The sequence below is a fragment of the Protopterus annectens genome, chromosome 1.part1 (assembly GCF_019279795.1).
Source record: "Protopterus annectens isolate FY-2018-M chromosome 1.part1, PAN1.0, whole genome shotgun sequence".
In the NCBI taxonomy this organism is placed as follows: Eukaryota; Metazoa; Chordata; order Ceratodontiformes; family Protopteridae; genus Protopterus; species Protopterus annectens.
In genome coordinates, this window is record NC_056726.1 from 443,213,201 (window position 1) to 443,236,587 (window position 23,387).

The window sequence follows — 23,387 nt, forward strand, 5'->3', positions numbered from 1 at the left end:
GTCAACTTTATAAACATCTTCTAATGCTGGTAGAAAAGGGGATACCCACAGAACTGGTCTTCTTGTCCATTATAAGGTCATATAACTTGCCTAGCTCTGGGTTAGCTCCAGACTGTTCCCAGGCAAAAACATCACTAAATATAGTAATCATCTGAGGAAAAGTGAACACTTATTTGACTTAAGCTCAGGTTCACCTTCTAAATAATCAGAGTTACTAGACTCAGTGTTATCAAGAAAGTCACCATTGTCCTCATTCTAATCAGTCTCTGAAACCAGACAAAGGTCTCTAGCCAAACTTGCACTAGAGCCATATATAGGAAACAGCTATCTGAATTAGCAGTCTGCACAAATCTCTTAGCCAAGGAATCCATATCAGCCTCATAAACAGCTATAATCTGATTATCAGCTGTATGATGAAGCCTCTGTTTCTTTTTCTTGTGAATTTCTATATTACATAAAATGTCTGTGGACACAGTATTACATCTATCAAGGAGTCCCTTGCTCCAGGCTACTCCTGCACCTAAAAGCTTTGGTTCTACCATACCTGCGCCATGTACTGGAATATCCATGGAGGATGCATCTAAATCCTGTTTAATACCAGGTGGCAACGTGCAGGGAGATGGGGCAAGAGGTAAGTGGACTGCCGATTGAGCAGTGGCCCCAACAGAATCACTAATTGTAAGCTTTGGCATATTTTTTTGTTCTGTTTTGTTTTTTTTTAATTTTCAGGTGCAGCTGGATTTAATGGTGGGTACCAGAGCTAGGATACATCAAGTCAGGAATGAGAATACCAACCAGAATTATACATTGACAGTACTGGATAATATATCATAATAAGCACCTAAAGTTTCTAGTAACAGGTATGTCCTCACACAACTAAACTCTGCCAAACTGTCCTATTATCACACAAACAGAAAGTTTGAAATGTGTTCAGAATTCTTTTACCATAAATAATTTCCAGTACACAAAACCCAAACACCAAAGCAACCAATGTAAATCAATATTAAACATTAGCTCAACTTACTTTAACCATGTTAAACTGCCATAAAATGGTGTTTAGCAGCGATTTAAACTTGGCAGAGAGAGTAAAGTCTCCAAAGAGTATTAAAGTAACTTCCTTTGCAGTAAAACTGCAATCCAGTTTTAAAAACACATAGAGCAGACCCATACGCAAATAATGTATAAATGCTCAAAAATCTAAGTTCTATGATATTTTCCTGTCAAAAGATGAAAATAAAGCAGAGTAACAACAGTAAAGACAGGCATGATTACTCTGTTGCTCTGACTGCACAAGATAGACCCTAGTGTCTAATACCAAACACACACACTGCACTTCTGGGCGAAATACTGAAAGTTACCACACAAACAGTAAAAACAAGCATTTTTCAAATACAGAAGTGAAATAAACACTAGTACAAAACATAGATTCCCACAGAAATTGCTGTAAACACTGACCAAAATAAAATATTAAAATAAATATTTTTTTAAATAAACATGAAAATAGAGAATAATAAATCAAATAATAAAATGAAAGGAAGGGGGGGTCCTCAAATGGGGGTTTATCTGGGGAGTAAGACAGAAAAAAAATAGCACTGTATGCTATGAAGTGTCAGAAGAAGATCTTTTTTTCTTTGGATGGCAGACAAAAACTGAGAGCTCATTTCCTGTGATAGCTGAAGGCTTTCCTCTCTTGATATGCTCAGACAATCAGCTGTCACAGGAAGAGAGAGGGAGGGGAGTCTGAGCTTTTTAAAACTAGTCAGTACTGAGTTACCTTGTCAGTTAATCCAAGATGCCACTGAGGCACTGGGAATGATGCACATTTACTGAGCCCTAATCCAAACTGGCTGAATTTCAGGGCAGTGAAACAAGTGCATAAACAAATTACAGGTCTGTACATCACCAGCTTCAGTGCAGCTCTGTTTCTTCTCTCTTTTTTCTGTTCTTTTTGAGGGTTCATTCAGTTGTCTGGTTTATATCTTCTTTTCAGAAGCTGCAGATGTAATTAAGCAGGGTTTGTTTTCTTACACTAGGCTGGCTATCTCCTTAACAGAATTTTCTTTGTTTCCGCCTTTAGCTTCCTGGCCTACGCATAGTCATAGATCTTGTAATCACGGGCTAGAACAATTATAATTTCTGGTACACCTGTCTGCTTTACATTTACTTTGTTGTATTTGCCAGAAGAATATACTTACCGACATAAAAAGAAGTTATGCCTTAACATAATGTTTCATCTGTGTTGTCACTCTTCACTTATCTTTGACAGTGGGCTCAGTTCTGAATTCCGAGACCAACTTGGCCATTATTCCAGCTCGCGCCCTCCAAAAACTTTCGAGCTTCATCTTACCCAGAATGCTCCCCCCAAAGTTAACTCAAATTGAATTTGCACAATATAGTGACAGAAAAATAACAGATCAGAGACTATATCTGTAACCATAAAGGAATAATAAATTTCCTGCTAGAATAGGTCCTTTCCACCAAGAAACCTAAAAAGGGCAGGGGGAAGGTGGGTGGGATGTCAAGAATAAGTGAATATCAACAACACAGATGGAACTTTATGGTAAGACATAACTTCTTTATCTGATGTTGTCAACCTTCACATAATCCAGCTACGAAAAACTTGGGAGGTCTCATGGAAGAATATTCCTGAGAACCATCAAACCAAATGATGCTCGTCCCCTAGAGACCATCTCCAGTTTGTCATGAATAATAAAGGTATGAGGAGATGCCCAAGTAGCCACTGTACATATATCATCTATAGAAGCATTTGTGTGAAAGACTGCAGAAGTGGCTATTGCTCTCGTAGAATGTGCTTTTACAGGTCCCGGCAGTTGCACTTTCCATTTGTTATAAATGAAGGTTATACAGTCTTTGAGCCATTTAGCCAAAGTAACCTTAGAAACTGGTTTGCTCAGAGCAGTGGAAGGAAAAAGAAACAAATAGCTGATTACATTTTCTGAATTCTCTTGTTCTGTGAAGGTAAAAATGTAACTGCCTGTGAACATCTAGCATATGAAGGCAATATTCACCTCTATATGAAAAATTGGGGAAGAATACGGGAAGTTGTATAGTTTGATAGATATGTGTGTTAGAAACCACCTTTGGTAAAAAGGAAGGATTTGTTCTCAAAGCCACTCTATCTTTATGAAAGGTCAGGTAAGGGTATTTGCAAGATAAATCATGTAATTCTGAAATTCTCCTAGCAGAGGTAATAGTGATCAAAAATAAGGTCTTCCAAAATAAGTACTTCAGTTCACAACTTGCTGATGGTTCAAAAGGGGAAGCAATTAAAGATTTTAACACTAGGTTGAGGTCCCAAGGTGCAGTGGGATCCTTGAATGGAGGCCTGAGCAGTAATGCTCCTTCAGAAAGGCTTTACAAAGCTTGTGGGATATTAGAACATAATTATCTAGACCATTATGAAAATCTGAAATTGCTGCTAGATGTACAAGAATAATCAAAGATGAAGCCCCTACATCGAAAAGCAATGCTAAAATTCCAGTACTTTATGAAATGGTGCAGAATATGGATCAAAATCATTGTCTGTTGCCCATTTTGAAAACTTCTGCCACTTGCTGCTGTACAGTCATCTAGTAGAAGATTTGTGAGGAACTAGGACAATTCGCTGAACTGAGGCAGTGAGGGTAGCATGCCTGGCTATCATGGGAACTAGAGAAGCCACTCAGTGAGCTTGAGATTGTGAAGGTTCTGGTGAATTAGCCCGTCTGGATGGGACAGCAGATCTGGATCTGGGTCCAGTATCCATGGTTTCTGAATTAGGTGAGACCAAAGACAGGGAAACAACATTTGTCGTAGCCAAAAAGGGGACGATGAGAATTATTCTGTTCTCCGACGTTTTGGCTTTCTCCAAAAACTGAGAAATAAGGGAAATCAGAGGAAAGGTGTAAAGTAGACTGGAAAGCCCCCAGAGGGGGGACCAGAGTAAAGTAGCTGCTGCACTTTTTGTTCAGGGGGGATGCAAATAGATCACAGCATGGCTGGTCTCATTGATGGACTATCTTTTCCACCACAAAAGGGTTGAGAGACCACTCGTGAGGCATTGGAATGCACCTGCTCAATTTGTCCGCAATCATGTTGGAGCTCTCCAGAATGTGCGCTGTCACAAGAAAGCGTCCGCATGAAATTGCCCATTGCCATACCCTGATTGCTTCTCGACAAAGGGGATAAGATCTGTTTTCCCCTTGCTTGTTGATGTACCGAACCACTGACATGTCTAATTGGACTGCAATTGTTCCCGAGGGCAGGGCTTCTCACATCTAAACATTTATATGCAAATTGGCTTTGGACTGTCTTTCCCAGATAATTCCCCCACCCTATCTGGGAAGTCTCTGTGGTCACTACGGCTTGGGGTGGAGGAAGAACAAATAGACGGCCCAACGGTTAGAATCCCATTGGAATTAAGCCACCAACTCAGGTCCTTCTTGCATAAATTGGTGATTAGAACTTAATAAGATAGAGGAAGGGTCAGCAGTGACCATTGTGATGCTAGAAGTCATTGTAGAATTTGCATGTGAAACCTGACAAGAAGAACCAAGGTGATAGAGGCTGTCAAAAAACCTAAAGCATGTAATAACAATCTTGCAGTCACTGTTCTGTTGTGAATGATCTGGCTGACTTGCCGGTGACTTATTCTCTGAAGCCATTCTTGGGGTAGAGAAGCAATGCAGGTGTTTGTGTCTAATACTGCTCCAATGAACTCTAAATGTTGAGTTGGTTCTAAATGAGATTTGTTGTAGTTTTACAGTGATTCCCAGTAAAAAGAATGTTTGAAGGACATAGTCCCTTGCTGTAGTAGTAGTAGATGCTTGGTGGTTACATTAATGAGTGAGTCGTCCAGATACAGAAACACCCAGAATCCTTGCAGTCTAAAGTGAGCTGCTATCACTGAATTGCATGTGGCGAACACCCTGGGGGCTGTAGTGAGACCAAAGGGCAGGGCTCTGAACTGGTAATGACTGGCTCCCAGCCGGAAGCGCAGAAAACTTCTGGAGAGTTTGTCTATTTTTGTGTGAAAAAACGTATCCTGAAGATCTACTGAGCACATTCAATCGTCTTTTCCTAAAAACGGAAGTATAGGCTGAACCATGACCATCTGGAATTTGGTATGTTGAACCAATTTGTTCAACACGCTGAGATCCAAAATCTGTCTCTAGCCTCCTGTTTTCTTTGGCACTAAAAGGAATCTTGAGTAAAATCTGGATCCTATCTGGTCTGGTGGGACTGTTTGGATGACTCTTTTTTGAGCAGTTTTTGTATTTCTAAAGCTGCTGCATCCCTGTCACTAGGAGGAACATCTGGGATTCATTCTGGCTGGATGATTGAGATGATCTGAAAAGGGAATGTTATAACCTCTGGATATAATCCTCTGCACCCAATTGTTGGATGTCATTTGAAGCCAGGCAGGAAGGTGCACGGATAAGTATCCCCTAAATGCCTCCAGAGGACGGTAATTAGACCTCCGTTCAGGAGTGCTGGTAGGAGTTACCAGGAACAGAATCCCTGGAACCCAGATTATGCGGGCCACCTCTGCCTCTAGCATGGCATCTTCCATTGCTGCCACTTGAGTCCTAGAAAGGCCCTTGGGACTTTTTGATCCACTCCTCTGGTTCCTGGAATAGGGCTGTTGAGGAATGGAAAAATGTACGCCCACGACAGACAGGGTCTTTCCATCTTTCTCACATCTAGCAAGGGTCTCTTTAACTTTAGGCCCAAAAAGGGATGTTCCATCAAAAGCAGCACTGAAGAAAGAAGACTTAAATGGCTCCAAAAATTCACATAAGCTCATCCAGGCATGTCTCCTCATAGCTACTCCTGAACCCGCTGCCCTAGTCATCCCTTCAGCTGCATGTGCCCATGAGCCTCATGGATGAATTACAAATGAATCAACGGGTGCCATCTGGGAAGCTACTACAGCTCCTGTCAGAGTATCTAAAAGTTCCTTTACCAGGTCTCACTGGAGTCTCTTGAAGTGTGCCATATAGTTCAATGACCTGAGCGCAAAGGTCGATGAAGCATATACGTGCTTCCCAAATCTATCCATAGTCCTAGACTCCTTATTAGGAGGATGGATAGTGGGACTCCTCTCGTCTGCGAGTTCCCTTTTGGTGGCTGCTGCAACCACCATGGCATCTACTGGAATACATTTAGACCAATGTTGATGATCCTCCAGGGCTGACAACATACAGTCTGGTCTCTTAGGGATTGGGTTGATGGAATCCGGAAACTTCCAAGCCCACTGAGCAATCAATTTAAAAAGATTGTCAGTGGGTGGAGAAATCCAAGAAGCAGAGGGTCGGACACGGAAAGCTTGCAGGTACACCGACTCCTCAGAAGAAGGTTGATGGGATGTCCAGCCATCCCTCTGCTTTAGGAGTTCTAAAATGTCTCCAAATGAGACATCTTCTGGGGGTGACCTTGGGGAACCTTCCCCTTCATCAAAATTGGTATCTTCTGTGTAGGACTATTCAGGAGAGTCCAAGTGATTCCTCTTACACTTTCTCTTCATGCTTACCTCTTCTGTCGGATGTGCCGGAGAGGTATCTGAAGAGGACATAACTACCATGTAGTATCTTGAGGCTTATGTGCCTTCTGTCCTAGGGCTGTGGCTGATGGTAGCTCTGGACGAGGGGAAAGACTAGGTTGTTGGCCGACGAAAGTGGTATAGACTGTGAGCCCAAAATGGACAAGGCCCTCTCCATAGCTTGGAAAGTAGGTCCCCTGTCTAGGGGTGGGAGCCCAGAACCAAGACAGACTCTCTTGGAACCGTGGTCACACCCCGCACAGAGGAAGCCACCTCCAAGCAGAAGACAGAGCTGAGCTTTTGTGTGCTGAAGCCCTGAGAAGCATGGATAGGTCAGAAAAAAATTAAGTGGAACCATGCCCCCTGGAACTGACAAAGAAGCTTCAGCCCCATGAGGTCTCAAGGCTGTGATCGGTTCCAGAGACATAGGTCTGATTGGTACTAAAGTAGTGGAAAATGGGGCTGCTGGCACCGGGAGCTCTGAAGTCTCAAGTGGAGTCAGTGGAGGAATAATAGTTGATTTATGAGTAAAAAGTGTTCCAGAACCAGGGAGGTTTGGAACTGAAGTGGTGGAAATTCCCCTCGTGGCCAGTAGCCGATCCACCAGCCTCAGGACATCAGGATCCATGAGGCTCTTGGTGGAATGGATTGAACAGATCACTGGGGACCGAGGACTGTTCAAAAAGGGAATCAGGGGTCGGTCTGCAAATGGATCAATAGAAGGATAGTATCTTGTCCTTGGAAGATCCTTAAAAGAATACTCCTTTGGTTCCAATATCTGAGGAACAGATGAGTAAGAGGAAATCAGTTCAAAATGCTTAGTCAGTTCCGAAAATGTCGGTGCAGAAGATGGCACTGATGGTACCGAAGCTAAAGCTGTTTTCCCATTTGCCTCTGAAGAAACAATGGGAGCCGGGGAAGTATTGGCCTTTTTAGGAGTTGGTTCCAAGGGATGAGAAGGAACTGAATAACTCCTCTTTTGGAGGATGACGAGGAGGAAGAATGAACTGGCTGCAGATACAGCCTCATCAAAGTCAGATTTCACAAGACCTTTCAATATTAATTTATTTCTTCTTTCTACTAGGGCCCAGTGGCTAAAGCCATGACAGATGGCACAGTCTTCCTGAAGATGCACTGGGCCCAAGCAGTACACGGACAGAAAACGTCCATTTGAATTAAGGAGTTTATGATCACACTTCTGGCATCTACTAAAGCCAGAAGTGCCTTTAGTTTTCTCAATCATTAGAGGAGAAAATGAAAAAAAAAAAAAAAAGAATATATATATATATTTTTTTTGTATTATGAAAGGAAAGGGAGATACCAACAACAGTATTCAAGAAATTACCTGAAAAGGTAAAGGGAATAGAAAAGAGAGTACCAACAATGGTACGAGAAAATACCTCAAAAGATAATAGGATTACCAATGATGGTAATGGAGAACACAAGCATGCTCAGAAAGATGAGCTGGGTAGCTAAAATATAGAAAAAAAAGAGATATTAAAGATTTAAAAGCTTTAAAGATTTAAAGGATTTTGAAAAACTTACACAGAAAGTAACGTCTAGCTTGAGAGGAGGAATGAAAATGCTTGTGGCACTTTAAATCGACAAACAAGATCTGAGGTAACTTTCAGAGGAGCATTCTGTGTAAGGTGCAGCTAGAGAGTTTTTGGAGGGCATGAGCTGGAATAACAGCCAAGCTGGTTCCAAGATTTGTGACCGAGCCCACTTTCAAGGATTACATGAAGCTTGACAACATCAGATGTTACAGTTTCAGATTTTTTTTAAATGTTGCATAGAAAAAGGTTACAATTTTACAAATCTTTTCATGCCACTGAAAACACACATATTACAGATGAAACCACTTTTTTTACGTTAGCTGTTTCACCTTTTATCAGGATTGAGTGCAGGTCATATATCTGGCTTGGGAAATGGTGGCATGTTTTTTTCTTAAGTATCACATCTTCTCCCCCCATCTAGACCTCAGCCATCTTTTCTTGAAATAGCCTCAGAAAATGACATTTGAAATGAGATTACACCCGTCTGGCACACTATCCAATCCCTTGTCTCTGAAGTTTATCTGGGTTTGTGTCCTTTGTAATAGGATTAGGCCCTGCTTGAATAATCCCCACTTTGGCAGGCTGAATCTTGCCAAAATCTATACTACCAACCAGATAAACACTCGTACCATTCTAGTCTGGCTCTAATTGGCCTTAATAGTTAACCCTGCACTTATTAGTTTGCCCAGCACCTCCCTAATGTATTGAACATATGCTTTCCAGTACCAGCTGTAGACTGAAATATCATCCAGGTAAACAACATAGTCCCCAGCTCCTACAAGGATGGGCTCTACTGATCTACGGTAGTTTGCTGGGACATTCTTCATCCCAAAGGGCATCTAAGTGAACTTATATAAACCAAAAATGGAGCACAAAAGCTACCCTCCCTCTTGTTGCAGGTGCCAAGGGTAACTACCAGTAACCCTTGGTCAAGTCAGTAGTACTTAGATATTTAGCCCCACTCAGCTGGACCAAGGCTTTATCTGTCCTGAGCAAGGGTAAGCATTCTGAATCAGAAAACACTGAATGATTTATTCTCAGACATCACAATTCTCTTACCTGTGTCTTTCTCCAATTCATCTTCTAAGTCTCCTGATCCAGTTTCCTCCTTCTGTTCTTCAATTGCCTGTTCTTTTTGATGATGTGCTATAGGTTTAAACTGTTCATGATCACCTCTCAAATAGTTTCCTGCTAGGATACAAGGTTAAAAAATGACAATCCTGGTTACATAATTAACAGATTCGCAATATTTCTCCCTTATGTGTCCTCAATTTACCACCCAAGTAGTATTGTACACTGTTGCAGGCTTTCTTCTTAAGGCACAGTTGTCTGGCACCATTGTGCAGAATGGTGTAGTCCTTACTTTGCCCTAGGAGATACAGATTTATGTAATAGTACTGGAAAATGAAGCGGCCAGGCATAAAGGTGGGCATTCCTGCTATAAATGCTTGACTGCTCATCATCATTGGGTAATATTCTTCTCTGGTTATGGGCTATGATTGAAGAGAAAATCTTACTAAGGCAGACAAAAATTATAGAAGAAGCACATGCTGGTAACCTATAACTGAAGGAGTGGATTTGTGCTCCCAAAGTGAATTAATGTCACACTCTGATGTGTAGAGGGAATGTGATTATGGATCTGCCAAAGAGGAAAAGCCTCTCCTACTGTCAGGGTACCACCATACCACACTGCATCTATTTCCTCTATTCCCTTTCTTGCCACGAAGAAGCTGTGCAGTGACAGATGGTGTGGCATCAAAACAAAGTTTAAAAATCCATCATGAGGCACATTTTATCTCACAGTTCACTACTTTGTTTTACTACTCACTGTAAACACATTTCTTTAATCCATTCCAATCCAAAAAGTATTAGGCAGAAGCTCAGCAAACTTTTAACTCCATGACCATAAGCTAATTAACAATCTAAATCAGATTTCAAAAGGTTCAAAGAGTACTATTCTGTGTCAGGAACTTCTAAACATTAAAGCAAAATGTCGGATAATAAACACAGGGGGTGTTTTTAGAACTGGTTTAAATAAACAAATGTAAAATGGATGGCATTACACTGACATTCGATGGCAAATATCTAATTGGTGGAATGAAGTCACAGGACCTTTCACACCTGCAGTATGATAAATAGATATCAATGTTCTGTTCTTTGGCTAAATTAATGTAATAGAATGTTGAAGGTCTTTTCAGCATGATATAGAAATGGAGGATAAAAAATCTAGTTCTTTAGACCTGACTCAAATGAAATATAGATACAATAAATTGCATAATATGGATATTGGATGGTATGAACCTGATTAATGCAAGACACTCAAGTGACTTTTTGAATTCAGTATAAGAAGGACTCTTTATTTACATAATAATATGCACTAATAAGCACTGAAGAAGCTTGTATTTTAAGTGAAACCAGTATACAGTTGTTCTTTGGACAATAAAAGGATTGCTTTTATCCTCTGGTCATTGCTTTTTGTTTTATTTAAGTTGACTGGGCAGTTTTACTGTGTACCCTAGCATTTGTGTGTGTGTGTGTGTGTGTGTGTGTGTGTGTGTGTGTGTGTGTGTGTGTGTGTGTGTGTGTGTGTAGTTTTATGTATCTATCTATATATATATATATATATATATATATATATATATATATATATATATATATATATATATATATATATATATACAGATATATATATATATAAATATAGGTTCATAGGCCCTGGAGCCTTTACAAGCCTAGCCCACAGGATTACCCTGGCATCGTGCCACCCGACCTTAGTTTCCAGTGCCTCTGTTGAGTAGAGACACTGGAGTGATCCCCAGGGTGAATTTTCTATTTCCCATCCACTCATCAATACTTCTCTTGAAGACGGCCATTGAGGTGCTTTGTTTGACATGTATGGGAAATCTATTCCATAGCATGGGCAGTCTCTGGGTTATGAACCTGTCCCTCCAGCACATTCTGTTGATTGTGGTAATGAGGTTGAGGTCTTTGGAGTGTGTGGTGCGGAGGGATTGGGATTTCTTCAGATGTAGCATTTCTAACAGAGCTGGGTCAGACATGGATTTATAAGTCAAGCAGAGATCGCCTCTAAGAAGGCGATATGAGACAGAGAATAGTTGGAGATTTTTGAGTCTGTCCATACAGGACAAGACTTTAAGGCCTAGGATTCTCTTTGTGAGGTACTTCTGCGGCCTCTCCAGTTGTTGCAGGTGTCTAGTGAGGTACATGCCAAATAGGGCATTGTACTCGATGATTGGCCTAATGAGGGAAGAGTAGAGGGAGACAATGACCTCTTTCTTCCTGGATGCAAAACCCTTAGTAATGAGATGTGCCACACAGAAGGATTTTCTGACCAGAGTGGCAGTGTGGTGGTCAAAAGAAAGGTTGCTGTCAGCCTGTGTTCCCAGATCTCTTATAACACTGTCTGTGTTCAGTGGACAACCATTGATGTGGTAGTTCATGGGAACTGGGTTTTCCCAAAGGGATGATGACACATTTTTTGGCATTGAGTTTAAGGCCATGGTTCTGACACCAGTTGTTGGTCTCAGCAAGGCCTTTCTGTAGGATGTCAACATCACTTGGGGAGTTAATAATGGCTCCCAACTTGCAATCGTCTGCGAACCTTGTCAGCCAGACTCCCATCGTGTTGGACTGGACTTCTGAGAAGTAGATACCAAACAGGACAGGACCCAGGACCAATCCCTGTGGGACTCCACTCGTGACTGGTGGTCAGTCTGACTTGGAGTCAGCTACTTTCACACTGTGGGTTCTATCTGTGAGTCAGTTTGCAACCACTTAGTGATACAGGGGTTGATGCCTGGCTTAGTGAGTTTTTCTATGACTCCTGAGTGGGGAATGGTATCAAAGGCCTTGGCCAGATCAAGGTAGGCTGTATGAGCTACCTTGCCTTCATCCACAGCTCTGGTGACTGACTCAAAGAAGTCGACCAAGTTGAGCAGGCATGATCTACCCTTCACAAAACCAAACTGTGTGGGATCCAGAGTTTGGAGATTCCCTATATCCTTGTTTATTAGGTCCATGATGATGCGTTCCATAGCTTTGCATATCAGATTTGTCAGGCTAATGGGGCGATGGTTCCCAGGGTCTGTAGTCACTCCTCCTTCTTCTTTGGAGAGAGATGACTATAGCAGTGCACCATTTGATAGGGACAAAACCTGAGGTGAGCCTGTGATTGAACAGGGCACACAGGTGAGGTGCCAGTTCATGCTGTAGTTCATGTAGAAAACAGCCAGGGATATTGTCAGGTCCCATAGAAGCTGTATTCTTGGCCTTGGATAGTGCTTTTTTAACCTGTGCAGCAGTAATACTGGATGCCTTGCAATCTACTGGTATTATGATTGGTCCTTTGGGGGGGAGAGGGGTAAAGTTGGCACTGAATCTGTCAGACAGTATATTGGCAATATCTGTTGGCTCGGTATAGGAGGTACCATTGTGCAGTAGCTCAGAGCAAATCTGGGTATTGCCGTGGAGGTTCTTTACATAACTATAGAAGGTCTTGTGGCTGTCTTTACTATCTGCTGCAATTCTGTTTTCGCAGCTAGCTTTAGAGGATTTGATGAGGGATCTCAACTTTTTGTTGAGGCTGATAAGGGAGTTTTTCCAGTCTTGGGACTTCACCTTATTCTGCATCAGCTTCCTCCTTCTGTTGTAGAGTTTGCTTATGGCAGGGGACCACCAGATTGGCTTCCTTTTTTTTGGAGGAGAGCATCTTGGTTCTATTGGGTATGGCAAGATCCATGCATTGGTGTATGTGTTGGTACAGTGCATTGGTGTATGATTTGGCGGTCATGCAACTATTCTCCATTTGCATGGGTGGCGTGAAATTAGCCACCTTTCTTCTTAGCAGCCCAAAGTTAGCTTTGTTGAAGTTTTTCATGGTGGTTACCGTTGGGGGGGGGGGGGTGTAGATTTCCAAGGTGATTAGTTTGTGGTCAGAGCTAATCAGGGAGGAGTTGACTACTGGTGTAAAGCAAGAGCCGCCTATGTTAGTAATGACCAGGTCAAGGATTTTGCTACCTCTAGTGGGGGTCAGAACGAGCTGGTCCAGGGCATTGGAATTAATGAATTCCAGGAAACGTTGGTCAAGTGTATTGGTATATGAGTAGTTTTCCCAGCTAATGGGGGGGGGGGGGGGGGTAGTGGAAGTTGCCCAGTATGAGTGTGTTAGGTCGGACCCTAATATTCTCCAGGGTGCTTAGGAATGTGGAGTGAGTGTCTTGTGACATAGTTGGGGACTTATAACAGGCTATGATCTGAATCGCTGTCTTACCAAATGTTAGCTATACCTGAAGTATCAGTGATGCATTTATTGGGCTACCAGTCTAGAGGTGTGCGCATCCTTTATAAATATGGAAACACCACCACCTTTGGAGCTTCAGTCCAAGTTCTGGGGCTGAAAGGTGTGGAATGAGTTATAGCCTGGTAGTGCAGTGGTGCTTTCTGCTGACTTGAACCAGGTTTCTGTTACAGCACAAATGTCGTTGTTCTCCATTTTAAGGAATGCTTTGAGCTAATGCATTTTGAGATATGGGTCCCCTTCAGATGGTCAAGCTTTTAAAAGCTCAACTTTCATATGACCGAGTCCATATGACTGAACTTTTAAAAGTTCGAACGGTCTGAATGGGGATATCCACAGAGAGTGGAATGGGAATATTTCCCTTTACCGCAATCTTGGTATATTTTAATAGCAGGGGGTGTGAGGGGCTTGCCCCCATGTGGGGGGGGGTGCAGGGGGGCTTGCATCCCGCTAGCACCGTTTCATTATTTTTTTTCTAATTTATTTTATTTTCACATTTTCAAACATTCAAATGTTCGATCGTATGGTCTTGACCATATGAAAGTCGAACATTTAGATGTTAGATTATGTGAAGTAGAACCACACACACACACACACACACACACACACACACACACACACACACACACACACACACACACACACACACACACACACACACACACACACACACACACACACACACACACACACACACACAGGTTTACTATCAAAATGTGGAAAATCAAAAATTTTTCCACATAATGATCGACTTTTTTTCACCGAATTTGGTAATACCGCATTACCAAATTGTCAGAAATGGTAACCATGGAATCGACATTTGAACACTGGAAGCTCCAATGTTGAAAGTCCATGTTACTGGTATCATTTTTGTAGGGGGCAAGCCCCCCCTGCACCCCCCATACAGGGGGCTGTGCCCATAACAACCCCTACATATTAAATATACCAACTCCAAGATTGCACTACAGTGATGAAAGGGGAACGTTTCCCGATCCGCACTGTATCATGATTGCAGCTCAGAATGTTGATTTAATATTAGCAAATGTGCACTCATTTTTGCTAATATGAAGTTGTACACTTTCAGTTCAACATCATAGGTGTTGGTAGAAAACACGTTTGACCAACCCGTTTTGTCAAACCGCATATCCACATTTTGATAGTAAACCATAGAGATTTGTTTTTTTCAGCACACAACTACTTTTCTTCCACCAAGTAGAACTTATTAACTACTACTATCCATTATCAAACATTTTCAGAAATTATTTATATTATGACATGCCAGGATGCACGGTAGCAATCACCACCCCTAGTGTGACATGAACAGACTGTATAATGTCAGACCTCTTATTTGTTTAAGAAATAAATGTTGATATAAAATCAAACAGTTTGCAAGAAAATGAGGAATAAAACAGGATAACATCCATCAGGGAGTTTATACCCTCCCAAAGGACTGCAAGGCACTTAAAACTGTGTAAAGCAGGAGGTGCAGAAGGGAGCATACCCCTTGCTGAATGTGTGTGGCAGTCTTTCTCTAACATTAAGTCAGTAATGCCCATTAGGTTTTCAATTTTTAAATTTAAACCTACTTAGACTTTTTAATCTTTAAAAAGCACAAAATTAGAGCAACAATTACAAACAAGTGCCAATTAATTGACAGCTCTATTATGCTGTCGATCAAGTCGGCACCGTCCACAGCTGAGCGAAGTACCATGGTATGTTCCAATGTAAACAATCACCCAATTTTCCATCTTCCACATTTTTCACTTTACAATTTCACCATTCTTAAACTTGCTTCTTTGTTATAAAGACACAAAACTTCAGATATAAAAAATTATGACGAACTCTCCCATCATTCCTGCCCTTCACTGTACCATGCCCTTAACGTTTAGCTTAGCTAAAATACTCACGGACCTACAAGGACTCCATAATAAAGTCTGACGCTTCATTAGTTCTTCCAAAATACACCACCACTTTACTTTTCTTAGCAAAACCAAAATGCTAACCACACACTTTTAAGCTCACTATAGTCTTGTCTCAGTCCTGTACAAACTCCACCATTTTAACATCTGCCAATCCTAAGCCTCCAAGTCCAAACAAAGGCACATCCTAGGAGACAAAGAGCATCTACTATCTCCAAATCACTTCTATCAGCACCTCTTCACCACCTCTATGTTTCCACTCAGGCCTTCTTAGTGTCCCGTCCCAAATGGAACTCCTTTTCTCCATATATCAAACACACGTCTTCTTTTTTAACTTTCAACAAAGCATTAAAATCTCAACTCTTTAACCACCAGCTACTGCAGCACTCAAACTCATGTTCACAAAATGGTAGAATTATACTCATTAACAAGCTCATCAACACTTTTTATAATAATGTATCCCATTTAATTTAAAGTTCATGACCGCAGACAGTATCTGTAATTGTGATTCTGTGAAAATGCACAATCGGTTTCATGTTCCAATATACATAGCAGCTCAAACTTTTTCTTGAAAGTAATGAGTTCATATCAGTTCTTCTTTCTTTACCATTAAATCTAACAATGCTGTAGTTGAAAATGAGAAGTTATGTACCTACCATAATGTTCCATGTTAGTTTTCTTCTCTCGCCTTCTTTCTTGCTGGATGGGTTCGGAGCCGATCCTCGGCTCCGACTCGGCCACTTACTAAAGCTCGAGAGATAATTTTACCGGCTCGAGGCAACCCTATATCCCATGATGCAAGGCGATAACTACCCAGATCTCGTTTGGTAGCTAAGGAAAAATTATGCAATATATTCCTCCAACTGGAGAGGAGGAGGAAGAGGTAATAATTCCCCTAAAAAGACCAACCTGATCTAGTGACACTAGTAAGCTGGTTAGCTGGAAAAATTGGATCAGGACTCTTCAAGGAAGAGGAACAATCTTCTCGGTCTGACCAGGCTAGGGGGATGGTGGGAGGGACGCAAGAAAGAAGGCGAGAGAAGACAACTAACATGGAACGTTATGGTAGGTACATAACTTCTCAATGTTAAGTTGTCAATCTTGCCTTCATTCTTGCTGGATGGGACCGCGTCCCTAGCACCTTTATCCTGGGTGGCTCAATGGAACAGACTCTTGAGAACGGTGGAACCAAAATTTGCTCTGTTTCTGGAGGCCAAGTCCAATTTGTAATGCGAAACAAAGGTATGAGGAGAGGCCCATGTGGCTGCTGCACAAATAGTGTCTATTGGAAGTCTAGTCTGAAAAGCTGTAGATGTAGCTAGTGCTCTGGTGGAATGGGCTTTTGGCCTAGAAATCAACTCTTTGCCTCTGAGTTGATAAATGCATGTAATCACAGAAGACAGCCACCTAGATAGGGTTACCTTGGATACTGGAAGGCCTTTCCTGTTCTCTGCATAGGATAAAAACAGTTGATCAGATTTCCTAAATTGTTTGGTTCTGTCCAGATAATATCTGAGTTGGCGGTGAACATCGAGATAATGCAGTTTTTGTACTGCTCTATTAGAATAATTTGGGAAAAAAACTGGAAGATCAATAGATTGATTCAAGTTCGTCTGCGATGCCACTTTGGGTAAGAAAGGCGGATTAGTCCTTAGAGAAACTCAGTCTTTGTAGAAGATTATGTAGGGAGGACGAATGCAGAGGGCATGAAGCTCAGATACTCTCCTGGCAGAAGTAATGGCGACCAGAAAGAGTGTCTTCCAAGAAAGAAATTTCAATGAACAGGTAGCCGCACGTTCAAAAGGGGGAAGAATCAAGGATGTTAAGATCAAATTTAGATCCCACTGTGGTGGGGGGTCTCTAATCGGAGGTTTAAGTAAAAATATACCTCTAAGGAATACCTTGCAAAGTTTATGTGACATGATGTGGTCCAACAAACCGATATGAAAATTTGAAATGGCTGCCAACTGAACTTTTACTGTGGAGGAAGAAGATCCTGAGTGAAAAATTTCGGCTAGGAAGTCCAAGACCGAATGAATCGGAGCAGTAAAGGGATCTATGTTCCTAGCTTTTGCCCAGAAGGAGAAACGTTGCCACTTACTAGTGTAAATCCTTCTGGTGGAAGATTTAAGGGAAGCTACTATGATATCCCGGACAGGATTAGAAATCACAGGAAGCATGGCTAGGGATGGAAGTGGAGCAACCAAGCAGTGAGGTTGAGAGAAGGTATGGCTTGGTGCAGCTGCCCCGACTGGTGGGTCAGAAGATCTGGAACCGGGTCCAGATGCCATGGCTGTACCAAAAGGTAACGATGAAGGAACGGAAACCATATCTGTCGAGGCCAATAAGGGGCAATGAGAATCATCTTGACTCTCAAGGCGGTTGGTTTCTGAATTATTTGTGGTATTAGAGGAAAAGGAGGAAAAGCATAGAGAAGTCCCCGGGGCCAATCTTGGATTAGAGCGTCTCTGGGGGGATGGCCTGGAAGGGGGAAGAGGGAGAAGAAGTCGGGGCATTTGCTGTTTTGAGGTGTAGCAAAAAGATCGCAGCAAGGAATGCCCCACTTCTGAAAAATCTCTTCCATCACAGATTGTTTGAGAGACCACTCGTGAGGCATGAGAATAGCTCTGCTCAACCTGTCCGCTATGATGTTGGATTTCCCAGGGATATGCGTTGCTATCAGAAACTGCTGAGAGGAGATTGCCCACTGCCAAAGTCTGAGTGCCTCTCGTCACAGTGGATAGGACTTGGTTCCGCCCTGCTTATTGATATACCACACTACGGATATATTGTCCGTTTGGACTGCAATAGTCCCCAGGGGAAGAGAGTCGTGGAGGGCTTGCAACGTTAAAAGCACTGCTCTCATCTCCAGGACATTTATGTGCAGGTGGCATTCGAAAGGTTGCCAAGTGCCATGGACCATCCTGCCCTGATAATGCCCCCCCCACCCGATCAGGGAGGCGTCTGATGTAACCGTGGCGACCGGGGCTGGAGGAACAAAGGGTCTGCCCTGATGGACTTGAGGGGACAATATCCACCAGGTCAGATGCCTTTTGCAAATTGGGGTTATCATGATCCTGTGACGCATGGGAAATCGTTGAAAAGACCATTGGGCGAACAGCATCCATTGTAGGAGACGCATGTAAAAACGGGCAAGGGGAAGAAGTGTTATGGCAGCCGCCATAAGACCCAATACTTTCAGGGCAAATCTGGCCTGAATTTTGTCGCTCTGGAGAATCACATGGATGTGGTTTTGAATATCCAAGATCCTTTGGTCTGTTAACTTTGCTGAAAGTTGTACGGTGTCCAGTTTGGCGCCTATAAAGGTAATAGATTGACAGGGCGACAAGGCAGATTTTTCTAAATTTATAGAAATTCCTAGCCCTCTGCAAATGTGAATGGTGTAATCTCTGGCTTGGAGAAGTTGATGCCTGGTGGTGGCAGTGAGGAACCAGTCGTCTAGGTATGGAAACACCTGGAATCCTTGACGTCTCAGGTGAGCCGTAACCGCTGCCATACATTTGGTGAACACTCTGGGGGCTGTAGTGAGTCCAAATGGCAGGGCTCTGAATTGGAAGTGACTGGCCCCAGCCAGCGGAGAAACCTTCTGGAGCGCCTGTGAATTTTTATGTGATAGTACGCATCCTGAAGGTCCACCGAGCACATCCAATTGTCCTTGCCCAGAAAGGGTAGAATGGACTGAAGCGTGACCATCCGGAATCTTGTTTTCTTCACAAACTTGTTTAGTTTGCTGAGATCTAATATTGGTTTCCAGTCCCCTGTCTTTTTTGGTACTAAAAAGAACCTTGAGTAGATTCCGGATCCTATTTGGTCTGCTGGGACTGGCTGGATGGCTCTTTTTGCTAGCAGTTTTGATATCTCTAGTACTGCTAGTTCCCTTAGACCGGGTGGAACGTCTGGAAGGGTTCCCTTTTGCTGAATTAGGGTTTGGATAAAGGGAATTTTGTAACCCTCAGATATGATCGACTGTACCCATTTGTCTTGAAAAAGGGAAAGCCAGGCTTTTGGGTACAACGATAATCTTCCCCCGACTGCCTCCGAAGGTGGACAATCGGGCAACATCTCAGGGATGCTGGAAGGGTTTGTCAGAGAGAGACCCCCTGCTACCCTGATTCTGCAGACCCCCTCTGCCCCTAGGGCGGCGCCTGTTGTTGTTACCCCCTCTGCCTCTGGGGGTAAACTGACCTCGTGCGTCAGGCGTGACTCCTTGAGATTTGCGGAACCACATTTTCCCTCCCTTCTGACCTTTTGGGTAAGGTCTTGAAGGGGTGGAGAAACGGACTCCTACGGCAGAAAGAGTCTTGCCATCTTGTTCACATCTAGTCAAGGTGTCTTTCACTTGAGGTCTGAACAAGGTCGAACCATCAAAAGGAGAGTTTGTGAAGGACGCCTTGAAGGGGTCTGCAAAATTACAAAGCCGCATCCAGGATTGACGCCTTAAAGCCACTCCTGTGCCTGCAGCCCTACTCGCTCCATCTGCTGCATATAATATGAGCCGCATGGAGGAGTTAACAATGGAGTTTAGGATTCCTAGCTGTGAGTTAATTTTATCTTGGGACCCAGCAGCTGACGGATCCTGTAAAACTTCTCCCAATTCTTTAAGAACATCTCTCTGAAGGCGGGTGAAGTGACGCAAGTAGTTCAGCGACCGCATGGCAAAGGTCACTGAAGAAAAAATCCGCTTGCTGTACCTATCCATAGTCCTGGAATCCTTGTTAGGAGGATGGACAGGTACTGAAGGATCAGCTAATTCCTTCTTGGTGGCTGCAGCCACCACCATGGCATCAACCGGGACACCTTTCGTCAAAAATTGCCTATCAGGTGGAGCCATGATGAATTTAGAAGGCCTCTGAGGAATGGGTTCCACCAAATCCGGGGCCATCCTCGCCTTCCAAGCCACCACGTCCATAAGAGGGTCGAAAGGCGGAGACACCCAGGAGGTGGAGGGTCGAGACCCGAACGCCTCCAGGTATACCGACTCGTCCTCGGAAGGATTAAGGGAAGGCCAGTTCCCCCTCTGCTTAAGGAGTTCAAGGATGTCTGAGAAAGAGACATCCTCAGAGGGGGACCTTGGGGATCCCCCCGGGGATCCCCCCGACTCATCCAAGTCAGTATTTGATGTAAAAGACTCGGGGGAGTCTAGATGTTTCCTCTTACATGTCCTTTTCCGAGGAGGCTCACCTGACGGGTCAGGAGAAGCCTCGGAAGAGGAAGATATTCATGTGGGGAAACCTGAGGCGTTGGATCTCTGGGTCTAGAAGCAAGAGAGTGGGAAGAGACGTCAGCAGGCACTGTAGTGGGAGGAGCTGATGGTACTGACTGTTGACTAAGCCCTGGGGCTAGTACACTCCTCATCACCTCGAAGGCTCCCCCATCAGAGAGGCCAGAAGGCTCCCGCTCCGAAGAGATAGGAACCCCAAGCCGCACTGACAGGGACGGCTCCGAGGCTGATGTCGGGGCTGAGCTCACCAGCGCCGAAGCTCCGAGAGGGAGAACGGGGTCGGACAAGGGTCCGATGCCACTCGCCCCCTCGGAGCCGACGAGAGAGACCAGATGCCGGGATCCCTCCAATGAAGGCATCAAGGAGGAGATCGGAGCAGAGGACGATGGAGCCGAAGGGGGAGGTGGTATCGGCTCCGAAGCCAAAACAGTCACGGCTCCGAGGAGCTCCGGCTCCGAGCTCTGTAGGAGAGTCGAAGGAGGAATGTTAGGTGGATGTGTAATAGCTACTGTCTGTTGAGACGGGCTATGGAACATTTGGGCCAATGCCTGAGACTTTAACAGTCTACTCACCACTCTCTCAAGGTCGTGGTCGGATAGCCTGGACGACCGAGAAGACCGGCTCCGATAGCTCCGCTCCGAGAGCAAGGTTGATCTCGGAGCCGAATGTATAGATTCTAACGAAGGGGATCTTGATCTCTTCCTGGAGATGGGTGGAGCCGAAGGAGCCGAGGATATGTCGGCTCCAGCCGGAGCCGACAGTGAGTGCCTAGATTTAGCGGCATCGGCGCCGGGTGGAGCCGATGCTGTAAGCTGTGACATAGGAGGATCGGCTCCGGCCAGAGCCGATCTCGTCACAGAAGGTGAACCAGCAGCCGATGGCTTAGGGCTTGGAGCCGAAGGCTTAACTGGTTTCGAGGGCTTCCCCGGAGCAGACTTAGTCGGGGAGCTCTCAGGCTTTAATAAGCCCCTCGGTATTAGTTTGTTTCTGCGCCCCTGCAGGACTCTTGCGCTGAAGGCGTGGCAGACAGCACAAGAGTCTTGCAGGTGCAGAGGTCCCAGGCAGTAAACACAAGAAGTGTGACCGTCTGTCAGAGACATTTTCTGACAGCACGAATCACACTTCTTGAAGCCTGAGACCTTTGTGTCCTTCGACATAACTGCGTCGAGGGAGCACTAAGTTACAAAAACACACACACACAATAAACACCCAATGCAAATAAAAATTAAAACAGGGATACAAAACACACCCAAACACCACACAGAATCCCTGACAAAAAATTAGGAAAGGGGGAGGCTTAGGGCCTACTTAGGGGATAGGGATAAATAACTGGAAAAAAAGGAAAAACACTAACGGGAATAGGTTTAGAATTAAACTTTAAGTGTTAAACTACAACAGTAGTGGATTAAAACTAAAGGGGAGTGACTAAAAGTCTGAAGTTTGAAAAACTTACCAGGAGTCGGTAAAAATGCACCTCGCAAGCGAAAGCGGCAAACGAGATCTGGGTAGTTATCGCCTTGCATCATGGGATATAGGGTTGCCTCGAGCCGGTAAAATTAGCTCTCGAGCTTTAGTAAGTGGCCGAGTCGGAGCCGAGGATCGGCTCCGAACCCATCCAGCAAGAATGAAGGCGAGATTGACAACTTAACATTTTTACTCAGTCATGGTAGGATGAAAAATGGCACAGTAGGAGGAGGAGAATAGATGATACGCTAAAGAGTAGCATAATTAAGTACTAGAATCTGTATTTTATAGATCTCAGGTAGTGGGGAAGTAGCAATGAAGAAGGAAACAAGAAGTTGCAGGGCAGCAGAAGATTCCATGATGGTGGTTCTGAGAGCTGGAAGAGGATAGGTAAGGAGAGAAGGATTATCTATAAAAGAAGAGAGGTAGGTTGTTGTTCTTCTCTGGAATGTAAGGAATAGATGGGGTATTACAGGTTAGAGTATAAAGATGTCAAAATAAGAAGAAATGACGGTTTATTTGAGAAAAGAAAAACATAAAATGCAGAACAGATAGGTATTATTTGGGAGGGTTGTGATTATAAATGGCCATACTGCAAAGCAGTATGGGAGGGGGAAGACAGTTGGAAATGGGGCTAAAAATTAAATACGGAAAGGAAAGTAGGAAATAAGAAATAGAAGTGTATGTATAGAAATAGTAAGGTCAGTTAGGGAGGGCTTTGGAGTAGGACTCAAGTGAAATATGTATTTACGAAGTATAATATTAGAGTAAGAAGGGGTGAATGTCAGTTGGGGGAAGGGTAGGGGAGCGAAGCAAAGCCAAGAAGGCTTCCCAACCTCAGGTTAGTTTATAAGTGAGAGTAATCAGTTTATAGTCAGAACAAAGATAGTAATAAAGAGATGCGAGTAAAACAGGTTACCTGCTATTTCCTGAAACTAAATAACTGGAATACATAGAAGAGCCTACTGGTCAGGCAAGATGGAACAGTGACCAACTTAGTAGAGGTCTTTAGAGTGCATGGACTATTTCACTGAGACATTTAATCACAGAGTAGGCAAGTATTTAACTGATTAAGGCTAATACGCAGCAAGGTCCTTCATGAAAAATATGCTTACTTTAAACAATGACAAAATTCTCAGTAAGCTTATAGGTGCTTGCCTTGTGGCAGAGCTCCTGCACTATTGAGGTCAAATGTAATGACCACAGGCTTTGAAATGAAAGAAAGAAAAAAAATTCTACTAAGCTGTTACATTATATTAAGGCAATAAAGTTAGTACTTTTTATACATAAAAGACATGGAAGAAGGACCACAGTAAGTCAGAGCAAGAGAATACAGAGGGAAATATAT

General features: G+C 43.3%; 1 protein-coding gene across 1 annotated transcript in view; it reads right to left on the reverse strand.

The window, feature by feature from the left end:
* The window catches only part of LOC122814628 (spindle pole body component 110-like), a 750,577-nt gene that overhangs the window by 65,589 nt on the left and 661,601 nt on the right, over positions 1 to 23,387 (reverse strand). The window contains exon 8 of the mRNA XM_044087100.1: positions 9,157 to 9,288. Within this exon, the coding sequence (XP_043943035.1) occupies positions 9,157 to 9,288 (132 nt within the window). The remainder of the gene's footprint in view (positions 1 to 9,156; positions 9,289 to 23,387) is intronic.